This window comes from Salmo salar, chromosome 03 (assembly GCF_965601325.2).
Source record: "Salmo salar chromosome 03, fSalSal1, whole genome shotgun sequence".
In the NCBI taxonomy this organism is placed as follows: Eukaryota; Metazoa; Chordata; class Actinopteri; order Salmoniformes; family Salmonidae; genus Salmo; species Salmo salar.
In genome coordinates, this window is record NC_138293.1 from 79729473 (window position 1) to 79757440 (window position 27968).

A 27968-nucleotide genomic window follows, 5' to 3' on the forward strand; every position below is an offset into this window, starting at 1 on the left:
GCTGACTGCTGGTGCATGGGACTCCTCCTCCCTTCATTTCCTGGTTGACTGGGTCAGAAGGATCTCCTGACCATGGCCTGCTAGGATTCCTTCTGTCTGCCTCTCTATCAAATGAGCTGTGTGTCTAATAAACATTTAATATATTTTTTTAATTGGCTAGATTCACACTACTAGGGCTCAGAGATTTTCCTGGTTAGGTCACCTGGTAAGGAGAAACTCATGGCTCACTACAGTTTAGCATGGTATTTATCTACTTCACCAGTGATTCAGAACTTTCAAGTGCCAAAAAATCCAGTCAGAGAAAATGTATGCATGCAACTCACATGGAAGAATTGATCAACTGATTTAAAAACGTTATTTATTTTGGTTGTCATACGTTTTTTTTTTATCAATGTACAAATCACAACAATTAAAATTCACATACAAAATGGCACAACTGAATTCATCACAATATCGTCTCCTTTCTATCAATCATCAAAGGAGGGAACAAGAAAATCAAGATCAGAACAGAACAGTTTCCACTTAATAGGCTCTTACATTACATCATTACTCAAAATGAGTTGTGTGCTTCTCAGAGACATGCCAAAAAGAGCATGCACCTGAAATTATGTTTGAAATCTGACAGTGTTTCTTCCTTCATGAATTAGTATTGCAAGATGGTGATTGGTAGTGGTTGTGGTGGTGTTATTGCCACTCCATTAATCTAAATGACATTCCTGCTCAGTTCAACCATCGCCGATTATCTCATCACAGTGCCAGGCTTATCCAGCCCATTGAACCCCCCACTGTTTTGGGTGAATCAATGGTAACTTTAGCCTGTGGCGGCTATAGCAAAGTAATGAAGGGCTGCAGTCACTCCTAGTCCAAGGTAAGAGAAAGATTAAAGAATTTGTCTTTAAAGGATAGAAAACCAGGATATGTATTTCCTTCAAACTCTCAACTTTGCATCAGTGTTCTTTACATTCAAAAGTATTGTCACTCTACATCCTCCTACTTGCATCCATCCTACTTTCTCCATTCAGCCATATTCAACCACCTCCAATATCATCATTTCATCACAGGAAGCTGTCCTTGATGGCGCCAGGTTTCTCCAGTGCATTTTTCCGGCGAGCGGCAGCTTCCAGGATCTTCTTGCGGGGCCCCAGTTGGATGCGGATGCCCTTGAGGTCGTCGTCGGAACAGAGCATCAGTGCCTCCAGGTCCAGCTGTTCGCGGGTGAAGGCTGGGGAGAAGTCTGGCAGGGAGATGGATGAGAGGAAGGCATCCAGCGGGGAGGTCTCCTCATCCTGGTCATCATCCAGGCCGATCTCCTCCTGGTTCCAGGGCAGGTTGCCATCCTCCTCGTCCTCAACAAAGCCTGTGTCCTCCCCTTCTGTGTCGAACCCCTCCCTACGGATGAGGAAGCCCAGGTTTTCATTGTTCCCACTGGGGAAGTCGTCAGGCTCTATACCCATCTCCATGGAGAAGTTCTTCCTGAAGACCATGTTCCCCAGGCCGGGCCGTTTGAAGATGGACTCCTTGGCTCCTGGGCCATCTCCTCCTTCGTCATCGTCATTAACTTCATCATCTGTGAATCTTCTCATCCCTCCGTCCTCTTCCTCATCGATCTCGTCCTGCTCGGAGAAAACGCCCATGAACTCAGGCGTCCCAGAGAGGGTGCCATTCTCCTGCTTGACGAAGATTACGTTCCCGTCTCTTCTCACCTTCTCCGTCGTTCCTTTATCCTTTTTCCCGAATATCCTCTGGAGGGTCCCCTTCGACCGGGCCGTAAGCGAGCCTGAGGTATCGGAGGCGATCAGCTTGGAGAACTGCTCGTTCACACTGTTGATGGTGCCCATCTTGGAGAACGACGGAGATGCCGTGCTGGCCTCTGACACTGACCCTTGGTACATCTTATCCATCTTGCTCTTGTGCCTTTTTTTGACCCTCTCACACAGCTTCACCCGTGTTTCAGCCTCTTTGGTGGCCTCCTTCTTCAGCCTGGCCACTTTCTTGGCATTCTGGATGGTCTGCTGTGATGCTGCACTGTCCAGGAATCGCACGCAGTCCATGCGGTCGCCCGACGCTGCCACGTCCATAGCTGTGTGGAAGTCGTTGTCCTGGGAGAAGAGGTTGGCGCCGAAGTTGACCAGGAAGCTGAGGATGTGCATATGACCGTTGGTGGCGGCGTGGTGCAGCGGCGTGTTGCCCCAGATGTCACTCCTGTTGGGGTCCCCTCTGAAAGAACACAGAAACATCTGTCAATCAATCAACAAACCAATTCATCAACCAACCAATCATACATTTCTATGACACAAGATTAGATAAAATATGTTTTATCTCTGTGATTTCTGTTCAGCTTTGGCTCATCATTGTAGGTGTGAAAGGTAGGCAGTTGGACAAGTTTTATGTTGTAAGTAAAAAAGTCACACCAGATGAGTACATGGACAAGGCTGCACTGAAGGAAAGCCTTTGTTCAACTAGGAAAACTGACTTTGGTATGTTTGCTTTTAGATTATTCCACAGTTTTTCTGTGTGTATTTTTTTTTAAACACTGAAATGTCATTATTGACTCCCTGATTTGAAGTTATGGAATTCATCTTGATGATTTGTGTAATCATTGCTTTCTGGAATGATGGTGATGCTACCAGATTGTCTTTGTCCCTCTCCTGCTTCTCCTCCACAGAGCAGTCTCGGGTACAGTAGGCCTACTTTACACCTTCACTGTGTGTGTGTGTTCATTTATTGACAGCGCCCAGTCTGAGGTTTCTTTCTCTTTTTACTCTCGGATCTGAACGGGTCTCTAGGATCTGAACCGGCACATGTCTGTTTGGGTTTGTTTTTCCACAGGCCTTTTTCAGAACTGGTCTGACTGTCCTGGGTTCCATTCGGAACGGGTATCTGTTTTTTTGTTTGTTGATGATGCATTTTGGATCGGGTAGGAAAGCCACAGATCCATTGTGCAACTTTTTAGACCTGTGAAGACCTTTACCTCAAAGCCGGTATCAATGCTGAGGATATGAGAGTGGAGTAGTTTAGACTGCCCCACCCAGGCTCTGCCAATACTGAAGAGACAACTATAAGGATCAGATGATCTCCTACAGGGGAAGTACAGCACTGTTTAAAGACAAACTGAAAAGATGCAACACCTCCATGAAACTGACCAGGGTACAAGGCAATGATGATGGATTTTTGCAAGTACTTTACTAAGACAAAGTCAGGGTATGATGATCTCACCGTTGAAGTCCGTATTAAAGGTAAGGTTACATTTTCTGTCAAATGCAATAACCTATACAGTCTGCATTATAACATGTATTAATTTTCTCAAAACCTCACTTCAGTATTTTAAATCCTGTATACCTTTGTGTCTGTAGCTGTTGGATCCCAGCCAGTGATCTCAATTGAGGAGCTGAGAAGGGTAGCCATCGTTCTGAGGTGTAAATCTAAAGGCTGGTATCCAGGACAGTGAGGGAACCAAGGGAGCCAAATTGTATGGTTGGTATTCAGAAATACAAAGGAACACTGAGGGATTCTACTCTGCCAAACTAAAGGTCACTCAACAGGAGACAAACAGAAACCGATTTGATATGTATTGTTCAACAGAGCCTGCTCAATGAAATGAGGAAGACGGAATGTCACATCCCTAGTCAGCTGTTCCAGTGTGTTAAGTACAGTCGTGGCCAAAGATTTTGAGAATGACACTAATATTAATTTGCATATACTCCAGAATGTTATGAAGAGTGATCAGATGAATTGCAATTAATTGCAAAGTCCCTCTTTGTCATGCAAATTAACTGAATCCCATTAAAACATTTCCACTGCATTTCAGCCCTGCCACAAAAAGACCAGCTGACATCATGTCAGTGATTCTCTCATTAACACAGGTGTGAGTGTTGAAGAGGAGAAGGCTGTAGATCACTCTGTCATGCTGATTGAGTTTGAATAACAGACTGGAAGCTTCAAAAGGAGGGTGGTGCTTGGAATCATTGTTCTTCCTCTATCAACCATGGTTACCTCCAAGGAAACACGTGCCGTCATCATTGCTTTGCACAAAAAAAGGCTTCACAGGCAAGGATATTGCTGCCGGTAAGATTGCACCTAAATCAACCATTTATCGGATCATCAAGAACTTCAAGGAGAGCAGTTCAATTGTTGTGAAGAAGGCTTCAGGGCGCCCAAGAAAGTCCAGCAAGCGCCAGGACCGTCTCCTAAAGTTGATTCAGCTGCGGGATTGGGGCACCACCAGTACAGAGCTTGCTCAGGAATGGCAGCAGGCAGGTGTGAGTGCCTCTGCACGCACAGTGAGGCAAAGACTTTTGGAGGATGGCCTGGTGTCGTCAAGAAGGACAGCAAAGAAGCCACTTCTCTCCAGGAAAAACATCAGGGACAGACTGATATTCTGCAAAAGGTACAGGGATTGGACTCATGGTGAGTGAAGGGGTCTCATTCAGGAGAGGGATCGCGTCAAAGAAGACCTCAACTGTCAGCTGAAAAACCTAACTGAGGAGCAGGATCAGATCAAAGATGACCTCAATCGTCAGCTGATTGTACTCATTAATCAGTTAGACTTGTGAACAGGAAGTGGTCAAGATCTTGAAACCATCCAAAAACATTCAGTGGATGTGACTCTAGACCCTGATACGGCACATTACCATCTCATTCTATCTGAGGATGGAAACAAGTGGAACATGGAAATATACATCAGACACTGCCAAACCAGAGAGGTTTGATACTTTTCTCAGTGTCCTGAGAAAAGGAGGCTTTTCCTCTGGAAGATTTTACTATGAGGTGCAGGTTAAGGGGAATATTGAATTGGATTTAGGAGTGGCCAGAGAGCCCATCAACAGGAAGGGGATGAGAACACTGAGGATGGATCCTGGATTTTGTGGCTGAGGAATGGGAATGAGTACATGATCCTCACTAATCTTCTTGTCTCGCTCTCCCTGAGAGAGAAGCCCCCAGAAGGTGGGGGTATTTGTGGATCATGAGAAGGGTCAGGTCTTCATCTACAATGTGGAGGCCAGGTCTCATATCTACTCTTTCACCGGCTCCACCTTCACTGAGAAACAATATCCTATCTCTAGCCTCTGTTGTAAAGATGGCGGTAAAAAACATAAACCTACTGATCATCTCTCCTGTAGACAATACTGACACTGACTGATTCTATAATTCTATAAAAGGCATTTAAATATTTTGTCTTGCCCATTCACTATCTGAATGACACACATACACAATCCATGTCTAATTGTCTCAAGGTTTAAAAATCCTTCTTTAACCCTTCTCCCCCCCTTCATCTACACTGATTGAAGTGGATTTAACAGGTGACATCAATAAGGCATCATAGCTTTCACCTGGATTCAACTGGTCAGTCTATGTCATGGAAATAGCAGGTGCTTCTAATGTTTTGTACACTCAGTGTCTATAGACATGTATACATATTAACACATATGTCCATATCAACATGAATCTAACAATACAATATAATCAACAACACTTGAAAACTGAATAATGAGTCATTAATTGATGTTGTATAATAGCATTCCTATAATAAATGAATGAAAAAGGACTGTCACCAACGCAATACTCATGAAGTACAAACTAACCCTTCCTTATGGGTTAATTGGTAAGCCATTAAGAACAAAAGTCCTCCTTTGTTCCATCACTACCTCTATAAAACTCCCGATTGCAGTATCTTAGCAACAGGTGATCATAAAACCGAGTTTGTTGCAGTACATCCAACTGCTAACGCCCAACGTGGAAATAGGCAGCTATGATCACAAAGGTATGGTAGACATCATTCCAATCATTTTATAAAAATACACTGAGTTCAATGTTGTGAAAACTTCGTAATCCATTGTTAGTATGCTTCAATTAAATAATCAAGCAATTGGTCGGTTGTCATCTTGACAGAAATAAATAAGAGAGATGAAATTGGTCTGTTTTTTTCCTGCAGTATGAAAGCAGGGGAAAGCTGTCAAGGGAATGAAGGGCTCTATTGTTTGTCATTAATTACATGATTCCCCTTGGCTGATTAAATATTTGGCTCTGCTCATGGGAAAATGTGGTCTAAAAGGTTGTGGGGGGAGAGTTTCAGAGTGGCATGCATGTCTAATGCACAAAAATAACATGGGTGAAATGTGACATGGACATACAGTACATTGTAGAATATAGTTAAAATATCAGAGGCATTCAGTCACCATTTGAGGACGGTGGTTTAAGTTGATAGAGAAACGTGTGAGGTTGAAACCCATGTGACCCAGCTAACCTCACCTCTCACCTATACATTTTTAATGAGGATCGTCTCTAGTAGGTTTATGGGCATCAGGAATGAGGTGATGGGCATTCCTTCTATCACATGAATTAACAATAAAGTACACCTTTGCTCTTCGTTCAAGTATTTGGTTTGGAAACGAGCAGCAGTGCCTTTAATAGGATCAGCATTAGGCCACTTCTGGACTTTTATCCTCCAACTGCATCCCTCCCAACAAAACATGTGTCATCAATATTAAAGGAGATAAAATATTACAGTATTCATTGGATTGGTACTATAGGTTTTGTGACTATTTTGTAGGTTACTGGAGGACGCCATTTATTGTTGTGTTTTAGCAACTCATCAATGTAGATTGGAAATATCAGTCCTCATACAAGGAATAAGTTACTGACAGTAATGGACATGGACTAGGAAGAGGTCAAAAGGTCAACCATAACCTATAGCTTCTATCCTTCCTCCTCATGTCCAATTGTAAATGAGAACTTGTTCTCAACTTGCCTACCTGGTTAAATAAAGGTGAAATAAAAAAAAAAAAAAAAATATTAGGCAGAGTTTCTGCTATTTTTTCATTGGATTAGAAGTTAATTGATCTAAACATACATAGGTTAAATTAAATCAAAAGAGATCCAAATAAATTCACATTCTAATAGTTTAGACTTAGTTAAATCAGTTAACTACTATGAGAAAAATCATTTCTAAATTAGGTTTCAATTGATTGTAATTAGTGATTGTAAAAACGTCACAATAGGTATATATTGCTAATATACCACTTATTAAACTATTTTGGGATGTTAGGTATGGGAAGGTAGGCTATGACTTCTGAATATCAATTGCACTCACCCTCGGCTACATATAAGTTGAAGGGCCTCGACGTGTCCATGAAAAGCAGCCCATAGCGTAGGCGTCATCCCGTCCTCGTCCGGAGAATTCAGGTCTTTCCTGGTGGCCTCTTTCAAGAGGTCCAGGTAGCCATCGATCGCTGCTTTGTGGTACCTAGACATGTTTACTCTGTGTTTAGAACACTACACTGTGAAATGAAATAAAAAGGCACGTATTTTAGCAGAAATCTGGCATTTTGTTCTTCCTTCCAGCGCGTTGGAGCGCCACAATTGCGCATTGGAGATGTGAGTGGTTTGGTCAGAGCGCTGGGCGTCATCATATCGGTGGAACTCACTGCCATAAAACAAAAGCAAAGTCCATATGCGATTTGTCATGCTGTCCCATTGAGGATATTCAGGAATCTACAATTAATATGCTGAGAGAAGTTATTAGGCTACTGTATAGGCCTAGGTTACAAGTTGCTAAATGATGGAATGGCAATGACAGAGACAATATATAGTCAAAATATGTTAAATGAATTGTGCATATATATCAGTAGGCATTTATTAATAAAATGTCATGAGGTCATAAAACAGGACAGTGGCCATACCTGGCTGGGCGCGCTTTTGAACTCATGCGCAAAAAGAAAGCGCACTAATCTCAGGTGGCCATTAGTACTCCATTCCAGTAGATGGCAGTATCGCCCTTTAGAGCGTTTCTGAACTCTGACTGACTGCACCGCCAAAATGAGTTATTAGGAAACAGAAATCTCCACAACGAAATTTGCCTTATTTATGGCACTGTCGGAGTACACAAAAGTCACTCAGCCACTCATCATGGAATGACAGCAGGTAAACTTACTCCACCACAACCAGTCTCACCGCAAGAAACTCAACCAGGGTGCTCTGCAGTTGCCGACCGACGATAGATTTGGCATTTGGCTAATATCGGCAGATCGAAGCTCTGCGCCCCTGAAGAATCAGATGTCTGACAATGGTGCCTCAGCGATCAACCTTTTGTCTTACGAGACACTGGTACACGCCGTGGCAGGTGCAGTGGTAAGGACATCTCAACGTAGTTTGCCTATGCATGAACAGTCCTTTAATAATAAAGACAATGCCAAAACGTTCGAATAACTACACTGAAATGTTACAACCGGTGCCTCTAGCTAGTTTGTTAGTTAGCATACTGTGTCAGATTGTATCAACTTTGTGAATTTGTCGTGTAACTTAGGTTTAACTACCCGTCTATATCCTATATATCATAATGCATTTGCTTCTAGGGTAGCATGACGGCGATGTCCGTCTTCTTTCCTTTGGATACAGCGAGGATCAGACTTCAGGGTGAGTTGTAGAGTAATTGGTTATCAGCAGTCAGTATATACCACCATCTTTGTTGTCAGTGTGGCCATACTTGTCTGCTATAACGTTGGTCTCAGCACCCAAGGGTCAGTGAGTTCACAAGGAAATTAGTGATGGATATATAGAAGTGGAAACATTGACAAGAGAGACCTTACCATTGCATGAGCATACCAGAGCTGCAGACTACTTACAATGTTACAATAATGTAAGAAAATGACAATCCCTTTTCTGCCTTCCTTTTCTGTTGCAGTGGATGAGAATCGGAAGTCCAAATCGACTGCCATTCTCCTGGCTGAAATAGCAAAGGAGGAAGGCCTGTGAGTATTGTATGGAACTGTACACATACTTTACTACAATTTACAATCCACCTTTGATTGCTCAAATCAATTGACTGGAAAGGAAAGCTGGCCTTGTATCACCGCATACAGGGCTTTCACTGTGCTGTTGTACCCATAGATCTAGAGTAGTAGAATGGCCATTCCTTTCAGTTCAAAGCAATGTTCCATGATATGTCCATTCCATCCATTGTATTTCTATGACTACTTTTATGTGTTGGGCCAGGAGTTTCCCCCAGTCAGATCACATGCACAGGAAAAACTCCTAGTCCTGGGTTCCCATGGCCCAATGACTTACTTTGCGTATTTCCCTGGTCTCTCTCCTCTCCCCTCCCAGGTTGTCTCTGTACAGAGGCTGGTTCCCAGTCATCTCCAGTCTGTGCTGCTCCAACTTCGTCTACTTCTACACCTTCAACACACTGAAGAAAGTCATGGTGGGTAATCAGGGCCGGTCCAGACCAGGAAAAGACCTCCTCATGGGCTTCATCTCAGGTAGGAGGACCGAACAGGGACCTTTTAGTGGTAATGGCTAAGTCACTATCAACCTACTGCCACCTATTTTGATGGAGTCTAAGTCATTGATGTAGTTATATTAGGGAAGGGGAGTCTGAGAGGTGGTTAACAGAGATTCATTGAAGAAAGTAGATTTGACCTCCATATTGAAATGTATTTAAATGTATTTCTGTTGCCCGTGTTGTGTGTTTCTCCCCCAGGGGCAGTCAACGTGCTCCTGACCACGCCCATGTGGGTGGTCAACACCCGGCTCAAGCTGCAGGGGGCAAAGTTCAGGAACGAAGACCTCAAGCAGACCCACTACAGAGGCATCTTTGGTGTGTGTTATTCACTGTTGTCTCTTTTCAGTACTAATAAAATGTGACTTACTATCATCATACAATGTGTGCTTTCGATTGCAGATGCTTTCTCGCAGATCATAGCCAGCGAGGGAGTGGGGACTCTTTGGAACGGTACACTGCCTTCTCTGGTGCTGGTCTTCAACCCTGCAGTCGTGTTCATGTTCTATGAAGCCATGAAGAGGAGAGCAGGCCGAGGAGGGAGGAAGGTGAGGGAAGGAGAGGAGGGAGCCAGCTTTCACACCTCTGTGGCGTGTCTGAGTGTCAGTCATGCTGAAAGTTTTTAAGCCTTTGTTTTGTTTTTGTCTGCTCCTAGATTACATCAGCAGAGATCTTTCTCATTGGAGCTGTGGCCAAGGCCATCGCTACCACGGCGACGTATCCCCTGCAGACCGTCCAGGCCATTCTAAGGGTAAACAAATGCACATGCAAACTTGTGTATCTATAAACGCACACACCTGCTAACTGAACACTCATAGCAGTGTTTCCCCAAAGTTACCCATCAAACTGTGTCTGATATCATGATTTTGTACTGCTCAGTAAAATAAGTCCATATTTCCTGTACTCACAGCTCATTTTGTTGATTAAATTGCGGTCTTTCTCTCCTCCCAGTTTGGGCAGCACAAGGCTGAGGGCAAGGGAGGTCTACTGGGCAGTCTCCAAAACATAGTCTACCTACTTATGGACAGAATCAAGTGAGTAGATCACACACACAATGGAACTCTTGCGTCTCAACAGTCTGACTACTGCAATGTGGTGGGAGATTTTCAGACCGTCTTGTGCCAATGAGTTCATCTTGTTGATCCATCGACGTGTTCCCTCCCTGTCCTCTCCCCTGCAGGAGGCATGGTGTGCTGGGCTTATACAAAGGCCTGGAGGCCAAACTGCTCCAGACAGTACTAACGGCAGCCCTCATGTTTGTGGTGTACGAGAAGATCACCGCAGCCACCTTCAAGGTCATGGGCATCAACAAGAAACTGAAGCACTGAGGTGTGAGCTAGCCCCTAGACCTCAACCTGCACTGGCTATACAACAGTGGTCACCACCCACCCTAGTCCCGGGTTTTGTTCCTGCCCAGCGACGAAACCCCTGGTTCAACGTTCAGATTGACCTATAGATATGACCACATATCTGGAACTTGATTCAGGTGTGTTTAGAACTGGGTTATGACAACCTTACACACCTGTCTCCAAGATGAGGGTTGGTGACCACTGGACTATTGACACCCCATCCCAACTTCCCAACATACACCGCAACCAGAGATGGTGTCTCTCCTCTCTTTTCCCCTTACACTCAGGGGTTTATTCCACATACAGTATTCATGTCTTCCCTACGATGCCAATATGGGTGAATCTCTCTGGAAATGGTTGTACATGGTCTTATAGGAGGTGCCATAACTGTCTAGCATATGCATTCTGTGGCAATTGTATTATACCTGACTGAATGGCATTACATTTGAAGCTTGTTATGCTTTCTCCAGCCCTATTACTTTGGAGTGCTGATAACAACTAGCAGTTTTACTAGCCAACTCCTTTTGGCTTAGACGTTGTCTTTCCAAATAGTTGTTCAGAAAGACGATGCCAAACAACTATTTGCTTAACGAGCTTGGACAATGCCCAAGCTAGTGAAGAGCAATATTCTCAAGAACATTGAGGGCTTGAGTGAAGCATCAAGGCATTTGCAAACATGACTGTATTCTATTTAAAACTCTGTATATTTCACAGTGCTCCTTCAGCCCTTCGTTAAGACCACTGCAAACCCTTTCCGGAGAGATGTTACTGCTCTTGAAAAGTAGGTGTTGATTTCTCAGCTGGCTGTGACAGTTTGGTGCCTACAGTTGAAGTTGGAAGTTTATATACACCTTAGCCAAATACATTTAAACTCACAATTCCTGACATTTAATCTTAAAAATTCCCTGTATTAGGTCAGTTAGGATCACCACTTTATTTTAAGAATGTGAAATGTCAGAATAATAGTGATTTATTTCAGCTTTTATTTCTTTCATCACATTCCCAGTGGGTCAGAAGTTTACATACACTCAATTAGTATTTGGTAGCATTGTCTTTAAATTGTTTACCTTGGGTTAAACGTTTTGAGTAGCCTTCCACAAGCTTCCCACAATAAGTTGGGTGAATTTTTGGCCCATTCCTCCTGACAGAGCTGGTGTAACTGAGTCAGGTTTGTAGGCCTCCTTGCTCACACATGCTTTTTCAGTTCTGCCCACAAATATTCTATAGGATTGAGGTCAGTGCTTTGTGATGGCCACTCCAATACCTTGACTTTGTTGTCTGTAAGCCATTTTTCCACAACTTTGGAAGTATGCTTGGGGTCATTATCCATTTGGAAGACCCATTTGCAACCAAGCTTTAACTTCCTGACTGATGTCTTGAGATGTTGCTTCAATATATCCACATCATTTTCCATCCTCATGATGCCATCTATTTTGTGAAGTGCATCAGTCCCTCCTGCCGCAAAGCACCCCCACAACATGATGCTGCCACCCCCGTGCTTCACGGTTGGGATGGTGTTCTTCGGCTTGCAAGCCTCCCCCTTTTTCCTCCAAACATAACGATTATCATTATGGCCATTATGGTTCTATTTTTGTTTCATCAGACCAGAGGACATTTCTCCACAAAGTACAATCTTTGTCCCCATGTGCAGTTGCAAATCGTAGTCTGGCTTTTTTATGCCGGTTTTGGAGCAGTGGCTTCTTCCTTGCTGAGCGGCCTTTCAGGTTATGTCAATATAGGACTTGTTTTACTGTGGATATAGGTACTTTTGTACCGGTTTCCTCCAGCATCTTCACAAGGTCCTTTGCTGTTCTGGGATTGATTTGCACTTTTCGCACCAAAGTACATTCATCTCTAGGAGACAGAACGCATCTCTTTCCTGAGCGGTTTCCTGCGTGGTCCCATGGTGTTTATACTTGCGTACTATTGTTTGTACAGATGAACATGGTACCTTCAGGCGTTTGGAAATTGCTCCCAAGGATGACCCAGACTTGTGGAGGTCAACAATATCTTTTTTCTGAGGTCTTGACTGTTTTTTTTTATTTTTCCATGATGTCAAGCAAAGAGGCACTGAGTTTGAAGGTAGGCCTTGAAATACATCCACAGGTACACCTCCAATAGGCTAATTGACATCATTTGAGTCAATCAGAAGCTTCTAAAGCCATGTCATAATTTTCTGGAATTTTCCAAGCTGTTTAAAGGCACAGTCAACTTAGTGCATGTAAACTTCTGACCCACTGGAATTGTGATACAGTGAATTATAAATTAAATAATCTGTCTGCAAACAATTGTTGGAAAAATTACTTGTCATACACAAAGTAGATGTCCTAACCGACTTGCCAAAACTATAGTTTGTTAACAAGAAATTTGTGGAGTGTGTGTGTGAAACGAGTTTTAATGACTCCAACCTAAGTGTATGTAAACTTCCGACTTCAACTGTATGTGCTGAATAGCCTATGTTTGGCCATCTGCGGTACGCACTATTGGCACAGGACAGAAAAAACTGGATGCTATCAGTGTTTTGTATGACTTGAGTTTTCTGAGTCGTCATACATAATGTACATTCGCGTCCAATACAACAAACATATCTTGGCTTCAATTACGTACTAGAAGTGGATCTCATTTTTATTTTATTTTTACTCCTGAAATATTTACCTTGTATTGCCTTTTAATGAAGCCAGTCAACCATTTCTCACAGTCTTATGATTTAATTCAGAATACAATAATGATTATTCTAAATGCTTCTCTTATTTAAAACAAATTTTCCCCAACCACCTAACAAGGAACAACTCTGGGCCCTAGTTCTTATTAAAATACTGGTTTACCATAAGAGTTTAACCTAGAATGTCTGCAAGACAAAAGGCTACTTTTATTTATTTAGGGTGTCAGTATAAGATAAGTGTTACGTCATGTTTCACAAAACTGTAGCCAGGAATGTTCAGTTAGTTTTACTTCATTGCTGCTCAACAGGTTTGTCTTCATTAGGCACCATTAGGAAACAGGGAGGCATTACATGAACTTGTCCAATAAGAAACCCTCATTTTCATTTTACGTTGCACTAATGTTTTCTGTTTTGTGCCCTAATGAACATAACCAAGATGAAAAGGAGAGTTGGTTGGGTCTGTCTATAGAGAAATCAGATAAATACTAATTTTTTACATTTAGATAAATAATCTTAATCTCTAGATTGGATCAATATTTTTCCAAATTGAAACGAATAGTATACCTTTTCTATGCTATCTTGGAATATATCTTGTCTACTTAACTTGCATAGAACATGTTTAGGGGTTTATATTAAAATCTAAACTAGTTAAATGAAAATGGACCAACTAGAAAAATCAATACATGTACATTTGGCGGTGATAATTTCACTGCAACATTTTGCAATCTGTAATGTTGTCATGCATTGTTGTCATTGTTCACTGGAATTCTTGAGCCTGTACTTTTTTTTTTTAATGCTAAGTGCCTCCAAACCTAGGGACTAGCGATGGTGATGGACCAGATCTGTTGATGGCACTGTAAAGACTGATGACACACATCACGTACTGACTGTGCTGATCAGTAGTCAAATCTGTCATGTCTTAAAATCAGTAGTTCATACAACCCATAATCTGCTGCCTTGCTTAGCCTAGACAGTAGGCTATGTATGTAGAGATTGGATGTTCAGAATATGAACAGTATGTGACCTGTACTAAGAAAGCTGACTGTCTTCCACAGCAATACATTTATACAAGTTATAATAACTGCTTCTCTACATTTTACTATATCTTTGTTGCACAGAAATTCGGACTTACAGTGCATTCGGAAAGTATTCAGACCCCTTGACGCTTTACAGATTTTGTTACGTTATTTTTTAAATTCTATTTAACTAGGCAAGTCAGTTAAGAACAAATTCTTATTTACCATGACCAAAATCGGAAGACGCTGGGCCAATTGTGCGCCGCCCTATGGGACTCAATCACAGCCGAATGTGATGCAGCCTGGATTCGAACCAGGGACTGCAGTGACGCCTCTTGCACTGAGATGCAGTGCCTCAGACGGCTGCGCCAATCAGGAGCCTTATTCTAAAATATATTCAATATTTCCCCCCCCCCTCAATCTACACACAATACCCCATGACGACAAAGCGAAAACAGGTTTTTAGAAGTTTCTGCAAATTTATTTAAAAAACATACCTTATTTACGTAACTATTCAGACCCTTTGCTATGAGACTCGGAATTGTACTCAGGTGCATCCTGTTCCCATTGAACATCCTTGAGATGTTTCTATAACCTGATTGGAGTCCACCTGTGGTAAATTCAATTGATTTGGAAAGGCACACACCTGTCTATATAAGGTCCCACAGTTGACAGTGCATGTCAGCAAAAACCAAGCCATGAGGTCGAAAGAATTGTCCGTAGAGCACTGAGACAGGATTGTGTCGAGGCACAGGTCTGGAGAAGGGTACTAAAAAATGTCTGCAGCATTGAAGGTCCCCAAGAACACAGTGGCCTCCATCATTCTTAAATGGAAAAAGTTTGGAACCACCAAGACACTTCCTAGAGCTGGCCTTCTGGCCAAGCTGAGCAATCGGGGGAGAAGGGCCTTGGTCAGGGAGGTGACCAAGAACCCGATGGTCACTCTGACAGAGCTCCAGACCTCCTCTGTGGAGATGGGAGAACCTTCCAGAAGGACAACCATCTCTGCAGCACTCCACCAGTCAGGCCTTTATGGTAGAGTGGCCAGACGGAAGCCACTCCTCAGTAAAAGGCACAGCCTGCTTGGAGTTTGCCAAAAGGCACCTAAAGGACTCTCAGACCATGAGAAACAAGATTATCTGGTCTGATGAAACCAAGATGTGACACTTGGCATTCAGGCCAAAGAGTTCAGTCTGGAGGAAACCTGGCATCCCTACGTTGAAGCATGGTGGTGGCAGCATCATGCTGTGGGGATGTTTTTCAGTGGCAGAGACTGGGAGACTAGTCAGGATCAAGGGAAAGATGAATGGAGCAAAGTACAGAGAGATCTTTGATGATAACCTGCTCCAGAGCGCTCAGGACCTCAGACTGGGGAGAAGGTTTACATTCCAACAGGACAATGACCATAACCACACAGCCAAGACAATGCAGGAGTGGCTTCGAGACAAGTCTCTGAATGTCCGAGTGGCCCAGCCAGAGCCTGGATGAACATCTCTGGAGAGACCTGAAAATAGCTGTGCAGCAACGCTCCCCATCCAACCTGACCGAACTTGAGAGGATCTGCAGAGAAGAATGGGAGAAACTCCCCAAATACAGGTGTGCCAAGCTTGTAGCGTCATACCAAAGAAGACTCGAGGCTGTAATCGCTGCCAAAGGTGCTTCAACAAAGTACTGAGTAAAGGATCTGAATACTTATGTAAATGTGACATTTTTTTATTAGTTATACATTTCTAAACCTGTTTTTGCTTTGTCATTGTGGGGTTTTGTGTGTAGCTTGAGGGGGGGAGGGGGGGAGGGGGGGAAACAATTGAATCCATTTTAGAATAAGGCTGTAACAAAATGTGGAAAGATTCAAGGGGTCTGAGTAATTTCAGAATGCACTGTATGTGGTTATAACAGTCTATTTCCACTTCTGACTTGAGGAATGATTAAGGACGTACAGTAGGACATGACAAGATGTGCCTTGGAATTCATGGACAACTCAGACTAGTATGCATCCTGCAGATTTTAAATTAATAATAATTCTGTAAATGGCATTGAAATAAATGAAAGCTATGACAGATTAACATTTTCACAAAGCAAATTGTGTTTTTTTTTTTAGTTAATTCCATTCAGCACAACTGCATTGTAGAATCAAACTTTTACCTGGGATGTTTTCTACCATCTGCGACATTGTTAATGCTTCATTCAATAGAGGTGTAATTTATTATAGGACAAAGGATAATGCATTCTGACACTGGACAGTTTCCATGAAAACTTTGGTTAAAACTGTTTATGCAATATTGATGTTCTTACAGTGCATATGTATTTTTTTGTGGCATAATTTAATTAATGTACTTCAGAAAAGAACATGATAAGTGATCGATATGCCCATGGGGTTAATTTAAAAAAGGTTTGATTGGGAAATGAAATCTTGTTATGGTACTATCGTTCGACAGTTTCAGAGCAGACACTTCAAACCGCAACTGTTACATTCAAATCACTGAATTTTGTAATAAAATAAAAAAATACAAATCAGAGATGAGGTGAAAAACGTAAATACTTCACATTAAAAAAAAGACACAACAAACCATTAGGAAAGACATGTTTTCTGTAAACCTGGACACCATTTGTGAGGAAGTCCCAAAAGCTGGTTTGTGAATGCTAAAGTCCATGCTGATCCACACTACATAACTCAGCCACTCTGGGAGGAAAATGGAAGTTCAATAAAACGGCTTTCTTTATCGTCAAAAACCGACCCGTCAGAACCCACCTACTCCTTCAGGGCGCTTGGTGTGTTTCTACTTCATTATCAAATAACAGGTTTCAGCGTTAAAGTATTGTTTCAAGTCCATACTGGTGAAAACCTTGGCCTGTACGCATAAAGCATATCAGAGTAGGAGTGCTGATCTAGGCTCAGTTTTGCCTACTAAATCAGACTGAATAGGATGAGGGACCTGATTCTAGATCAGCACTCTTACTCTGAGACGCTTTGTGAATATGGGCCATTGTCAGGTTTGTTCTGAATCAGGTCTGAGGTGGGTGGTGGTGTGTCTCACGACTGGTTGAACTGGTCATCTCCCTGACGTACCAGTCTGGTAGGAAGGAGTACTGAGAGTCTCTGTGGATGGAGTAGGTGACGTCTCGGTGTGGATCCCATGAGAACAGGTGCACCACCCTGACAGAAAGAAATAACATAGTTAAATAGAGTCAGAACGTTTCTAGGGAAACCCTTGACTGTATGCAATAGCAAGTTCTCTTAAGCTTTTTTTAATGGGAGCAGAAAGTAAAGGTTATGAGCACTGTAATAAAATAAGTACTCTAAAAAGAATCTTAACCATATCAAGCATCACCTTGGATTGTCTTCTGTGACCACACTCTTCACGAAGGACAGGAATTCACAGCAGAAGTTCATGCAGACAGTTGGCTTCCAGCAGTTGGTTTCATTCTGTGTGAGAGAATAGGGACAACCACTTAGGACAAACAAGCACGCACATTGTTTTTAAACTCACAAAATAGGCATCCTATATTACACAGACCTACTGGTATGGGACCTGTTACAAATGTGTATTTTCTTTTTCAGAAGAAAATAAAACACAAACCGTACCTTGATAAGCTGAGATATCTTGGAGATGTGGTAAGTCTCCACAGACACAACCACTCCGTCATGATCACGGAAACCAGCTACGATTCGTGGTACCCCAGGAAGAAAGGACTGGGCCCACCACTTTAGTAGTTTAAACCTGGATGGAGAACATACACAAGAGAAAACACACATTTTCACTCTCTTGGGAAAATGTTCCAACTGAAGATGTGAGGAGCTAGCCTTGGTTCCAGTTTCATTCTGTGTATATTCATCAGCAAAACATGTCTTTACCAGACAGTGACAACAGAGCTGGTTACTGGGCAATTCCATGGCAATGGAATTACGCTGAGACTCAGATTTTTCACTTTAAAATTTATGTCTAACAAAAAACATTTAAAAGTTTAACAAACCATACAACTCTATGCACAGAGATGACTTTTAACAATTTACACTGAGAATTGTACAAATACAGGAAGAACTGTGCAGATACAAAGTTTGGTAACAGAATAAAACTGAAGGAGATTTTACCGTAATTCTGTTACCAAACTTTGCACCTGCACAATTTTTCAAGTAAATGTTTTTTTTTTTATTGTGTAAATTGTTCAACATAGTCAGTGTGCATACAGTTGTATGGATTGTTAAACTTTGAAATCAATGGCTTTTGTTTGGCATACAGTTTAAAGAAAAATATGACTCTCAGCGAAATTCCGTTCACATGGAATTGCCCAACTGCAGATATCCAGAGATATAAGATACGGATATGCAGATGTGCAATCCGTCTCCATAATAGGGGGCTAGTGCAGAGCGTATCTGGGAATAGTTTACCTGTGGAAGTTACTGCGTTGTTTGGGGGTGGAGATTTCCAGTGAGGTCTTCATCTCGATGTAGTTGGCTGGAGGAGACGGGGCCTTGGGGTCTTTGTCCCGACAGTCCACCTCGCCAGAGAACAGCAGTCTGTGCTCGGCTAGCCGGGTCTGGACTACAGTGCAGAAGGCCTCGTTGGTGTTTACAACCCCACCTGGATCTGGAAGACTCTGGGCGTCATCTGAAAGAAGATTACAGACATTTCAAAACCATCCAAGGCCTCCAACTACCATCCCAAGTATGAGAAATATTATGCATTTCTGGGTGTAGGCTTTTCAGGAACTGTACACCAATCTCAAGTCATACTGATATAAAACCATCAATAAAAACCATCAGCAATCAATCATCTGAAACTCCACCACAACATACAGTGGCTTGCGAAAGTATTCACCTCCCATTTTTCCTATTTTGTTGCCTTACAACCTGGAATTAAAATTACTTTTTGGGGGGTTTGTATCATTTGATTTACACAACATGCCTACCACTTGAGCATGCATAAATATTCACCCCCCCAAAGTCAATACTTTATAGAGCTGCCTTTTACAGCAATTACAGCTGCAAGTCTCTTGGAGTATGTCTCTATAAGCTTGGCACATCTAGCCACTGGGATTTTTGCCCATTCTTCAAGGCAAAACTGCTCCAGCTCCTTCATGGATGGGTTCCGCTGGTGTACAGCAATCTTTAAGTCATACCACAGAATCTCAATTGGATTGAGGTCTGGGCTTTCAATAGGCCATTCAAAGACATTTTAATGTTTCCCCTTAAACCACTTGAGTGTTGCTTCAGCAGTATGCTTAGGGTCATTGTCCTGCTGGAAGGTGAACCTCCGTCCCAGTCTCAAATCTCTTGAAGACTGAAACAGGTTTCCCTCAAGAATTTCCCTGTATTTAGCGCCAGCCATCATTCCTTCAATTCTGACCAGTTTCCCAGTCCCTGCCGATGAAAAACATCCCCACAGCATGATGCTGCCACCACCATGCTTCACTGTGGGGATGTTGTTCTCGGGCTGATGAGAGGTGTTGGGTTTGCGCCAGACATAGCGTTTTCCTTGGTGGCCAAAAAGCTACATTTTAGTCTCATCTGACCAGAGTACCTTCTTCCATATGTTTGGGGAGTCTCCGTGAGTTTGGGTGGGCGGCCCTCTCTTGGCAGGTTTGTTGTGGTGCCATATTCTTTCAATTTTTTTATAATGGATTTAATGGTGCTCCATGGGATGTTCAAAGTTTCTGATCTTTTTTATAACCCAACCCTGATCTGTCCTTCTCCACAACTTTGTCCCTGACCTGTTTGGCGTGCTCCTTGGTCTTCATGGTGCCCCTTGCTTAGTGGTGTTGCAGACTCTGGGGCCTTTCAGAACAGGTGTATATATACTGAGATCATGCAACAGATGATGTGACACTTAGATTGCACACAGGTGGACTTTATTTAACTAATTATGTGACTTCTGAAGGTAATTGGTTACACCAGATCTTATTTAGGGGCTTCATAGCAAAGAGGGTGAATACATATGCACGCATCACTTTTCAGTTTTTTTAAAACATGTTATTTTTTTTCATTTCAATTCACCAATTTGGACTATTTTGTGTATGTCCATTACATGAAATCCAAATAAAAATCAATTTAAATTACAGGTTGTAATGCAACAAAATAGGAAAAATGCCAAGGGGGATGAATTATTTTGCAAGGTACTGTAACAACTCAGTGTGTACAGCAAAAGAGGAATAGAAGAAGCCATCCTCTACCTGCACAGGTGTACTGTTCAAATTTGTACCCCCAGTACATCATCTCCTCGTGCCTCTCGGTGCGGTTCTCCCGGTCCCGGCGTGCAGCCTCCGTCTCTACCTCACTGATGTACAGTGTCCCCCCCATCCTGGTCACAGCCAGCAGCCAGCCCTCCCGGGTCTCATAAGGCGTGGTCAACAGCTTGGTTAGGTGGCCGCGCCATGTCACAATGTCTACACCTAATGCACTGGTAGGAGAGGTCGATCAAAGAATACATGTCTGTCAGAACACACAGGTTAATATAGTCACAGTCATTCCTTGTGACTAGGAATCACAGAATTGACTGAGGATATTGAGTGTGTGTATATTGAATATTGTGTCCATCACAACTGATCCCATTCTGAAATGTTTATGGCCTTGATGACTGACAATTAGTGGGCCTATATCTGTATAACTAGACAGAAAGGTGTTGCTATTGATGAATAATGTATCAATCAAAATAACATCTCTTAAACTGACACTAGTGGTGTTACCATGGGGAAGAAGAAGCAGCTGTGTCCTTCGACTGCAGCTTGGACCTGTTTGCCAGGATCCATCTGAGGATGTGGTCCAGTTTCTCCTTCACCCTGTCGTCCCTCTTGACGAAGCGGCTCCTGTACCCGTCCCTCAGGTCGAAGTTAGGACAACTCTTCTCCGGCTCCACGTAGTAACGCAGCTGCCGGGCATCATTGAAAAACCTGCGCTCAGAGTCCAGGGAGAAATGTCCCACCTCCACAGGCTGTTTGTATAAGGGGAAGTCTCTCTCGTACAGCTGTCGTTGTATGCTCAGGCTCTGGGTTGGGGGGCTAGATGGGGGTGTTGAAGGGCCAGCCGGGTGATGGTTCTGACCGGGTCTGAAGCGCTTGTGTTGGAAATGACCTCTCCCACTGTCATCCATGTCTCTCTTGAATGTTGACTGGTGGTTGTCGTGGTGATTGGAGTTTGGATGTTGTTGTCTGTGGTGGGACTGGTGGCGTTGGTCCATGGTGATCTAGGAAGAGACACATATATCTGGTTAATAATCATTCAAATAACAATCTGATAGTCTGTGTCTGACTCAATCTCTTCCAATCTTTCCTTTTTGTATACTACTCCTAATTAAAAGCCCAAAGCAGTCCAAATGTGACTTTCCTGTGGTTTTTACATATTTCCACACTTTGAAGTGTGTGAAATTAAAAAATCATAATGCCCTTTTAGCTGTTTGAAAGACTGCCTGAAATGTCAGTCTATTTAGGTGGGATGGAGTTTTAGCCTGCCTGGTGTAGATTAATTAATAGACCAATAAAAAAGCGAGTTCCAAACCTGGGGCAAAACAGACGGAGTTGGCTTAGATTGTTGACAGGAGGAAGGATGGCGAAAGCGGACACACTGATGTGGATTGGGAATCTAATGGTGGAAGAATCAAGGAGAATTTGAATATTGCCCAAAATAATGGAAAATGGAGCAATTTGGCGTACAGGGCTGAGAATGACCCTTCGTATCTTGTAGCAGTGCGGTTTGTTAATGACGAGCAGCTGATCGGATTACTAATCTTGAAGAATCCATTTGATACAGTCAGGTCCATAAATATTTGGACATTGACCAAGGTATTATTGTTATTTTAGCTGTCTACCACAGCATATTGGAGTTGAAATTAAATAATGAATATGAGCTTTCATTTGAGGGTATTTACATCCAAAGCGGGTAAACGGTGTAGGAATTACAGCACTTTTTATATGTGATCCCCCTTTTTTAAAGGACCAAAAGTAATTGGACAATTGGCTGCTCAGCTGTTCCATGGCCAGGTGTGTGTTTTTCCCTCATTAGTTAATTTACAAGTAAGCAGATAAAAGGTTTAGAGTTTATTTCAAGTGTGGTATTTGCATTTGGAATCTATTGCTGTTAACCCTCAATATGAAGTCCAAAGAGCAGTCACTGCCAGTGAAGCAAGCCATCCTTAGGCTGAAAAATCAAAACAAACCCATCGGAGAGATAGCAAAAACATTAGGTGTGGCCGAATCAACTATTTGGTACATTCTTTAAAAGAAAGAACGCACTGGTGAGCTCAGGAACATCAAAAGGGTGAAAGAGAATGAGGTGGCCAAAGTCAGGGCTGTCAAGAGCATTTCATATGCAGCAGCTGTTAAAAGGGTTGAGTGTTCGAATGGTGCTCCTGATGAGTCCATGGTTGTGGAAGGCCTTCACTGCAGGCTGCAGTGGTTGCCTTTCACCAGCAGGACCCAAATATTTTGAAGGTTAAGAAGGTGGACTTTGTGGCCTTTATAGCTATGGTGATTAATGGTACTGCCAAGGTGGAGAGAAAGTCCAGAAAAATAGATATCATTGTGGATGCGGCGGAGCGGTTCCTGGGATTGAAATATTTCTCAGCGGAGGATGGAGTATTGTCACAAGCCGTACCACCCTCTCAGGCCCTAGAGCCTGTGAAGGGAGATATTGAGATTTGAAGGAAGGAAGTCAAATAAAATTTTATTAGTCACATGCGCCAAATACAACCTTACAGTGAAATGCTTACTTACAAGCCCCTAACCAACGCAGTTGGTTAGTTTAAAAATATGGATAAGAATAAGAAATAAAAGTAACAAGTAATTAAAGAGCAGCAGTAAAATAACAATAGCGAGACTATATACAGGGGGTACCAGTACAGAGTCAATGTGCGGGGGCACCGGTTAGTTGAGGTAATATGTACATGTAGGTAGAGTTATTAAAGTGACTATCCATAGATGATAACAACAGAGAGTAGCAGCGGTGTAAAAGAGGGGGGGACAATGCAAATAGTCTGGGTAGCCATTTGATTAGTTGTTCAGGAGTCTTATGGCTTGGGGTAGAAGCTGTTTAGAAGCCTCTTGGATCTAGACTTGGCGCTCCGGTACCGCTTGCCGTGTGGTAGCAGAGAGAACAGTCTATGACTAGGGTGGCTGGAGTCTGACAATTTTTTGGGCCTTCCTTTGATACCGCCTGGTATAGAGGTCCTGGATGGCAGGAAGCTTGGCCCCAGTGATGTACTGGGCTGTACGCACTACCCTCTGTAGTGCCTTGCGGTCGGAGGCCGAGCAGTTGCCATACCAGGCAGTGATGCAACCAGTCAGGATGCTCTTGATGGTGCAGCAGTTGAACCTTTTGAGGATCTGAGGACCCATGCCAAATCTTTTCAGTCTCCCGAGGGGGAATAGGTTTTGTCGTGCCCTCACCACGACTGTCTTGGTGTGCTTGGACCATGTTAGTTTGTTGGTGATCTGGACACCAAGGAACTTGAAGCTCTCAACCTGCTCCACTGCAGACCCGTCAATGAGAATGAGGGCGTGCTTGCTCCTGTAGTCCACAATCATCTCCTTTGTCTTGATCACGTTGAGGTAGAGATTGTTGTCCTGGCACCACACGGCCAGGTATCTGACCTCCTCCCTATAGACTGTCTCGTTGTTGTCGGTGATCAGGCCTACTACCGTTGTGTCATCGGCAAACTTAATAATGGTGTTGGAGTCGTGCCTGGCCAAGTTTTGGTCTTGTCAATGTACTATTTTTATTTGGGCAGATTAAGTTAATTTTCACTGTCATGTATGGTTTTGGTTTTTCAACCCATCCAGTTGGTGGTGGTAAAACACCTTTCGGGGTTCTAGTCTGCCATAAAACCTACAGAAGAAGAAGTTGCAAACCTCTCTGCTAAGAGGTTGGTTTTCCCCTCCCCGCTCCTATCAAAATTCTTGTTTGAGAAATTGCTCTTTGGTAATAAGCTATTTCAGTTTCTTTTTGACCATTTTAATTCAAAACAATCACTGTAATGTACTTGATTGTTACCCAGAAATGATTTGATATTTAAAAAATAAAAAAAAATGTCTGCATTGGACCTTTAACTGATCTGGAAGAACAGGATGGATAGATGGAGAGCCAGAATGGGTCAACCACATTGCTTCTTCCTATTTATTCATGGACACTGCAGTCTTTCTAGAAAATGTTTAGACATCGCTCTCCTTTGGGATGCAAACCACAGAAGCAGTCTGGCTAGCTAACTAGTGACTAACGTACAGTACCCAAACCTTCGGTTTCTGCCACTGCTGTCTCATATGACTGGCTGAAAGCAAGCGTAACTAAATTAGGTAGCTATGTGGACTAGATAGTTAATATCACTGTATTTGTTATTACATAAATACTGTAATATGTTACATCAATGTAATAACAGATTTTTTTTTTTTAATTACACTACCCTCCAGTCAATGTAACTTCAGCATTGCAAATGCATGGCTAGCAGTCTAGCGAGCTAGATAGCTAGCTAGCTAACAGTTGATGTAAATGCACAATAATATTAACTTAGTAGCAGTTCCCTTCAACACAAACTGCATGCATGCTACATTATGTTATGCATGCTACTTTCTATGTTTTGATAAAGCAACGCAGATGCAACTCATTTTACAAAATGTGAATTTACTCACCACCGTCTTATTAGCTAGCTAGCTAGCTAACGTTACTTCTGTTTTGCAGGATGTGTAATAGTTGATGCTGACGGATAGGTGGCGGTGTGTTTCGGAGTCGGGTGCTGTCTTGTCATTCTGACACAATCATTTTGTCCGGTGAATGTTTAAACGATTGGAAAATCTTGTTTGACAAGGAGTTGCTACAGCAATGCTTACTTTATGTCAGGTATGGACATCCATTTTATTGTTAGTGAATATACTTATGGAAAACAAACCAATATTTTGTAATAATACCCTTATTATAAAGTTTACCCTAGTAGACAAATGGCTAGAAGCTAATTTATTTTAACGTTAGCATGCTGCTGTCTGTCTTCATAATAACAACTAGCTACTGTATCTAGCCACTAACGTTAGCAGTCCACAACGATTGTTAATGTTTTCATGCCTCTCAGTTATGAACAGAAAACGGGCCCTTATATCAGACACGTTTAAATTGAACAAACGAAGAGTTGGCAATGAGAAGCAGTTTGGAGCTGTCAACAATGGAGAAGGTGCCTTTTCTCAAACCTAAATGTAACTAGCTAGCTAAATGTGTCAGTGTTCAGTATGTTTGACTTGTTGTCCGTTTCCTTTCTTGTCCCTTTCTTTTCCCAGCGGGACCACTGGACGTCAAAGCCACCCTGCAGGACCTTATGACATTATTCCCACGCAAACTCTTCAATGACGCCCTTCCACAAATTGTCCTAAAACACCAACTCTACAGCATACACAATGATAGGACCCAAGTGGACAGGCAGCTTGTAAACCCAATGAATATTGCTGGAGCAGTGTTCTTCAAACCTGGTGGTCTCAATCAAATGTTTTTGTTTATTTTTATTTAACCCTTATTTAACTAGGCAAGTCAGTTAAGAACAAATTTTTATTTACAATGACGGCCTACACCCGCCAAACCCGGAGGACGCTGTACTGGGCACTATTAAAAACCTCCACACTTTGTTGGTCTCCATGACTGGGTTTAAAGAACACTACTAGTTCTGGAGAAATATTCAAATTTGTCAATTTAGACCATTGCCTTGGTTGATCCATCTATGTTAATGTCCATCATCTTAATTTTCATCATCTCTTTGTTAGAGTGACTTGAGGGAACAGGGAGAGCTGTTGATGTTCCAGCTGGGCTTTGACGCCGAGGCCTTTGGGTTGGTGTTCGCTGCAGACTACAAGGCTAAAGTCCTGGCTGGGGAGGAGGGGAGAGGGACACGGGGCACAGTGGATAAATTCCTGGAGAAAGTGCTGCCCTCCTGCAATGACCTGAGCTTCAACAAAGACAAAATGCTGAAGGAGTTTCTCTTCACAGACTCAGAGATAACGTACGAGGATTATTTTTTATTTTTTCAAATTAATCTTGGTCTCTTAATGTATTGAAAGTCTTTGTTTGAATTCGTTTCTACTAGAGCTTGTTTGCCAGACACAGATTAAGCCTAGTCCTGGACTAAAAGGCTATGTCAATGGAGATGCTCTATTATACATGATTTTTAGTCCTGGTCTAGGCTTGATCTCTGTTAAAGAAACCGGCACTGTGTGTGTAAGATTTAAATAAAAATTGAGGGTGGTCGTCTATGCTGCATCTTATCCTTTTCATGTATCTGAAAGTCTCTGCTTGGATGCATTTGCTCCATTGTAAATGAGTCACATAACTTGTGCTATATCTCACCCCCACCCAGGCAACTGGTGAAGTCGGGGGTTCTGACTGTGAGGGACGCTGGCAGCTGGTGGCTCTCCATCCCCAACTCTGGCAGATTCACCAAGTACCTAATACAGGGTCAGCTACCAAACAAAGAAGTTATTAGCACTACTTTGCTAATGGAGTGTTGACTGTTTACTATCTTCCTCCCCCTGACCCAGGTCGTAAAGCTGTGCTGGGCATGGTTAAGAAGTCCAAATATAACGAAGTCTTAAAGGCAGAACTGGAGGAGAGGCAGACCAACTCACAGGTTAAATTCCAGATCAAGTACCATATCCATGACATCATTGGTGCCGAGCTAGTAGAATGGTGAGACTGGTTTTCATGTCAGTAGGACCAATAGTTTTCCCTGAACATCATGACACTCTTGCACACATCCACCACTAATGCTGCTGCCATATTGTTTACTGTTATTATCTGTCCTGCTACCAGTCACTTTCTCCTAATCCCTGCCTACATGTAATGTACATATCTACCTCAACTAATCCAGTATCCCTGCACATTGTAAATCTGTCACTGACCATGTATACAGCTTACATGTTCCTTTTTTTTCTTGTGGCTTTTAAGTTATACTATTTTGATGTTGACTGAATACTGGGAAGGGCTTGCAAGTTAAGCATTTTACTGTACTTGTGCATGTGACAACTTGGAACTTGACCATGAAAAACTCCTGGGCGTAGCCATCAACTATTCTTGTCGACTGAAGTGTATCTAATACAGTTGGTCATGTTGTAACCAACTAACCAGCTCTTTTCTTTTTTTAGTATACCCACAACTTCAGGAACATTGTTACGGTGTGTGGACTACTGAACTCAACTGACTGGATACAACCTGTTTCATGGAAGAAACCCTTAAAGCAACTGAACATGACGAGAGGCCATGTTACACCAAATTAATCTGTGGTTAATCATTTGTTATTGCCTTGTTTTTCTGGATGTTTTTTCTGCAAATAGGTAAACCCAAAGTGCAACCTTGTAGGTTGAAATGCCAATGGTGTAAAATAAAACCTTGTCTGGTTTGTAAATCGTTTAAGGTTCCTTGTTCACTTGTTTTTAAGACAATTGCAATGTGTGGACCCTACAACCAGCTGTACTCATACTCAGAGTCCTCAAAGGAGGAAGTACAATAGCATGTCAGTCCGTAAGAAAAAGCTTAAACACGAATTGCAAAACTCAATGCTGTAACTACTATAAATATGAATCTCACTTGAAGTCAAGTACTGTGACATATGAATACCTCAAAGTAAATGCACACAGTATGTTTAATTCAAATGTAATGGTTCTCAAGTGACAAATTGCTTTATCCATAAAACCAAAGGGCCACAACA

General features: G+C 42.4%; 4 protein-coding genes across 6 annotated transcripts; 2 read left to right on the top strand and 2 right to left on the bottom strand.

The window, feature by feature from the left end:
* Positions 1-341: 341 nt before the first annotated feature.
* On the bottom strand, positions 342-7400 carry LOC106601748 (ankyrin repeat and SAM domain-containing protein 4B-like). The gene is made up of 2 exons (XM_014194103.3): positions 7091-7400; positions 342-2217 (listed from the first exon to the last, which is right to left on the bottom strand). The coding sequence occupies exons 1-2, from the start codon at positions 7249-7251 to the stop codon at positions 1056-1058; spliced, it is 1323 nt and encodes a 440-aa protein (XP_014049578.1). The 5' UTR covers positions 7252-7400; the 3' UTR covers positions 342-1055.
* On the top strand, positions 5689-13316 carry LOC106601749 (peroxisomal membrane protein PMP34). Of its 2 annotated transcripts, none has more exons than XM_082972795.1 (9): positions 5689-5761; positions 8352-8412; positions 8681-8747; positions 9103-9257; positions 9479-9595; positions 9680-9825; positions 9933-10028; positions 10229-10311; positions 10458-13316. In XM_082972795.1, exons 1-9 carry the CDS (start codon positions 5750-5752, stop codon positions 10603-10605), a joined length of 885 nt encoding a protein of 294 aa, XP_082828921.1. In that variant the 5' UTR covers positions 5689-5749; the 3' UTR covers positions 10606-13316. The 2 variants fall into 2 exon arrangements, with proteins under 2 accessions (XP_082828921.1, XP_014049579.1); XM_014194104.3 differs by lacking the exon at positions 5689-5761 and adding an exon at positions 7776-8127.
* A 3174-nt stretch (positions 13317-16490) lies between these two features.
* Positions 16491-25016, bottom strand: LOC106601672 (decapping and exoribonuclease protein). Of its 2 annotated transcripts, none has more exons than XM_014194022.3 (7): positions 24919-25016; positions 20989-21485; positions 20476-20702; positions 18695-18914; positions 17891-18026; positions 17637-17731; positions 16491-17461 (listed from the first exon to the last, which is right to left on the bottom strand). In XM_014194022.3, exons 2-7 carry the CDS (start codon positions 21477-21479, stop codon positions 17311-17313), a joined length of 1320 nt encoding a protein of 439 aa, XP_014049497.1. In that variant the 5' UTR covers positions 21480-21485; positions 24919-25016; the 3' UTR covers positions 16491-17310. The 2 variants fall into 2 exon arrangements, with proteins under 2 accessions (XP_014049497.1, XP_045571459.1); XM_045715503.2 differs by lacking the exon at positions 24919-25016 and adding an exon at positions 21797-22198.
* On the top strand, positions 24988-27665 carry LOC106601743 (winged helix repair factor 1). The gene is made up of 7 exons (XM_014194100.3): positions 24988-25126; positions 25353-25451; positions 25555-25700; positions 26032-26267; positions 26622-26719; positions 26803-26950; positions 27406-27665. The coding sequence occupies exons 1-7, from the start codon at positions 25120-25122 to the stop codon at positions 27449-27451; spliced, it is 780 nt and encodes a 259-aa protein (XP_014049575.1). The 5' UTR covers positions 24988-25119; the 3' UTR covers positions 27452-27665.
* The last annotated feature ends 303 nt before the right edge of the window (positions 27666-27968 follow it).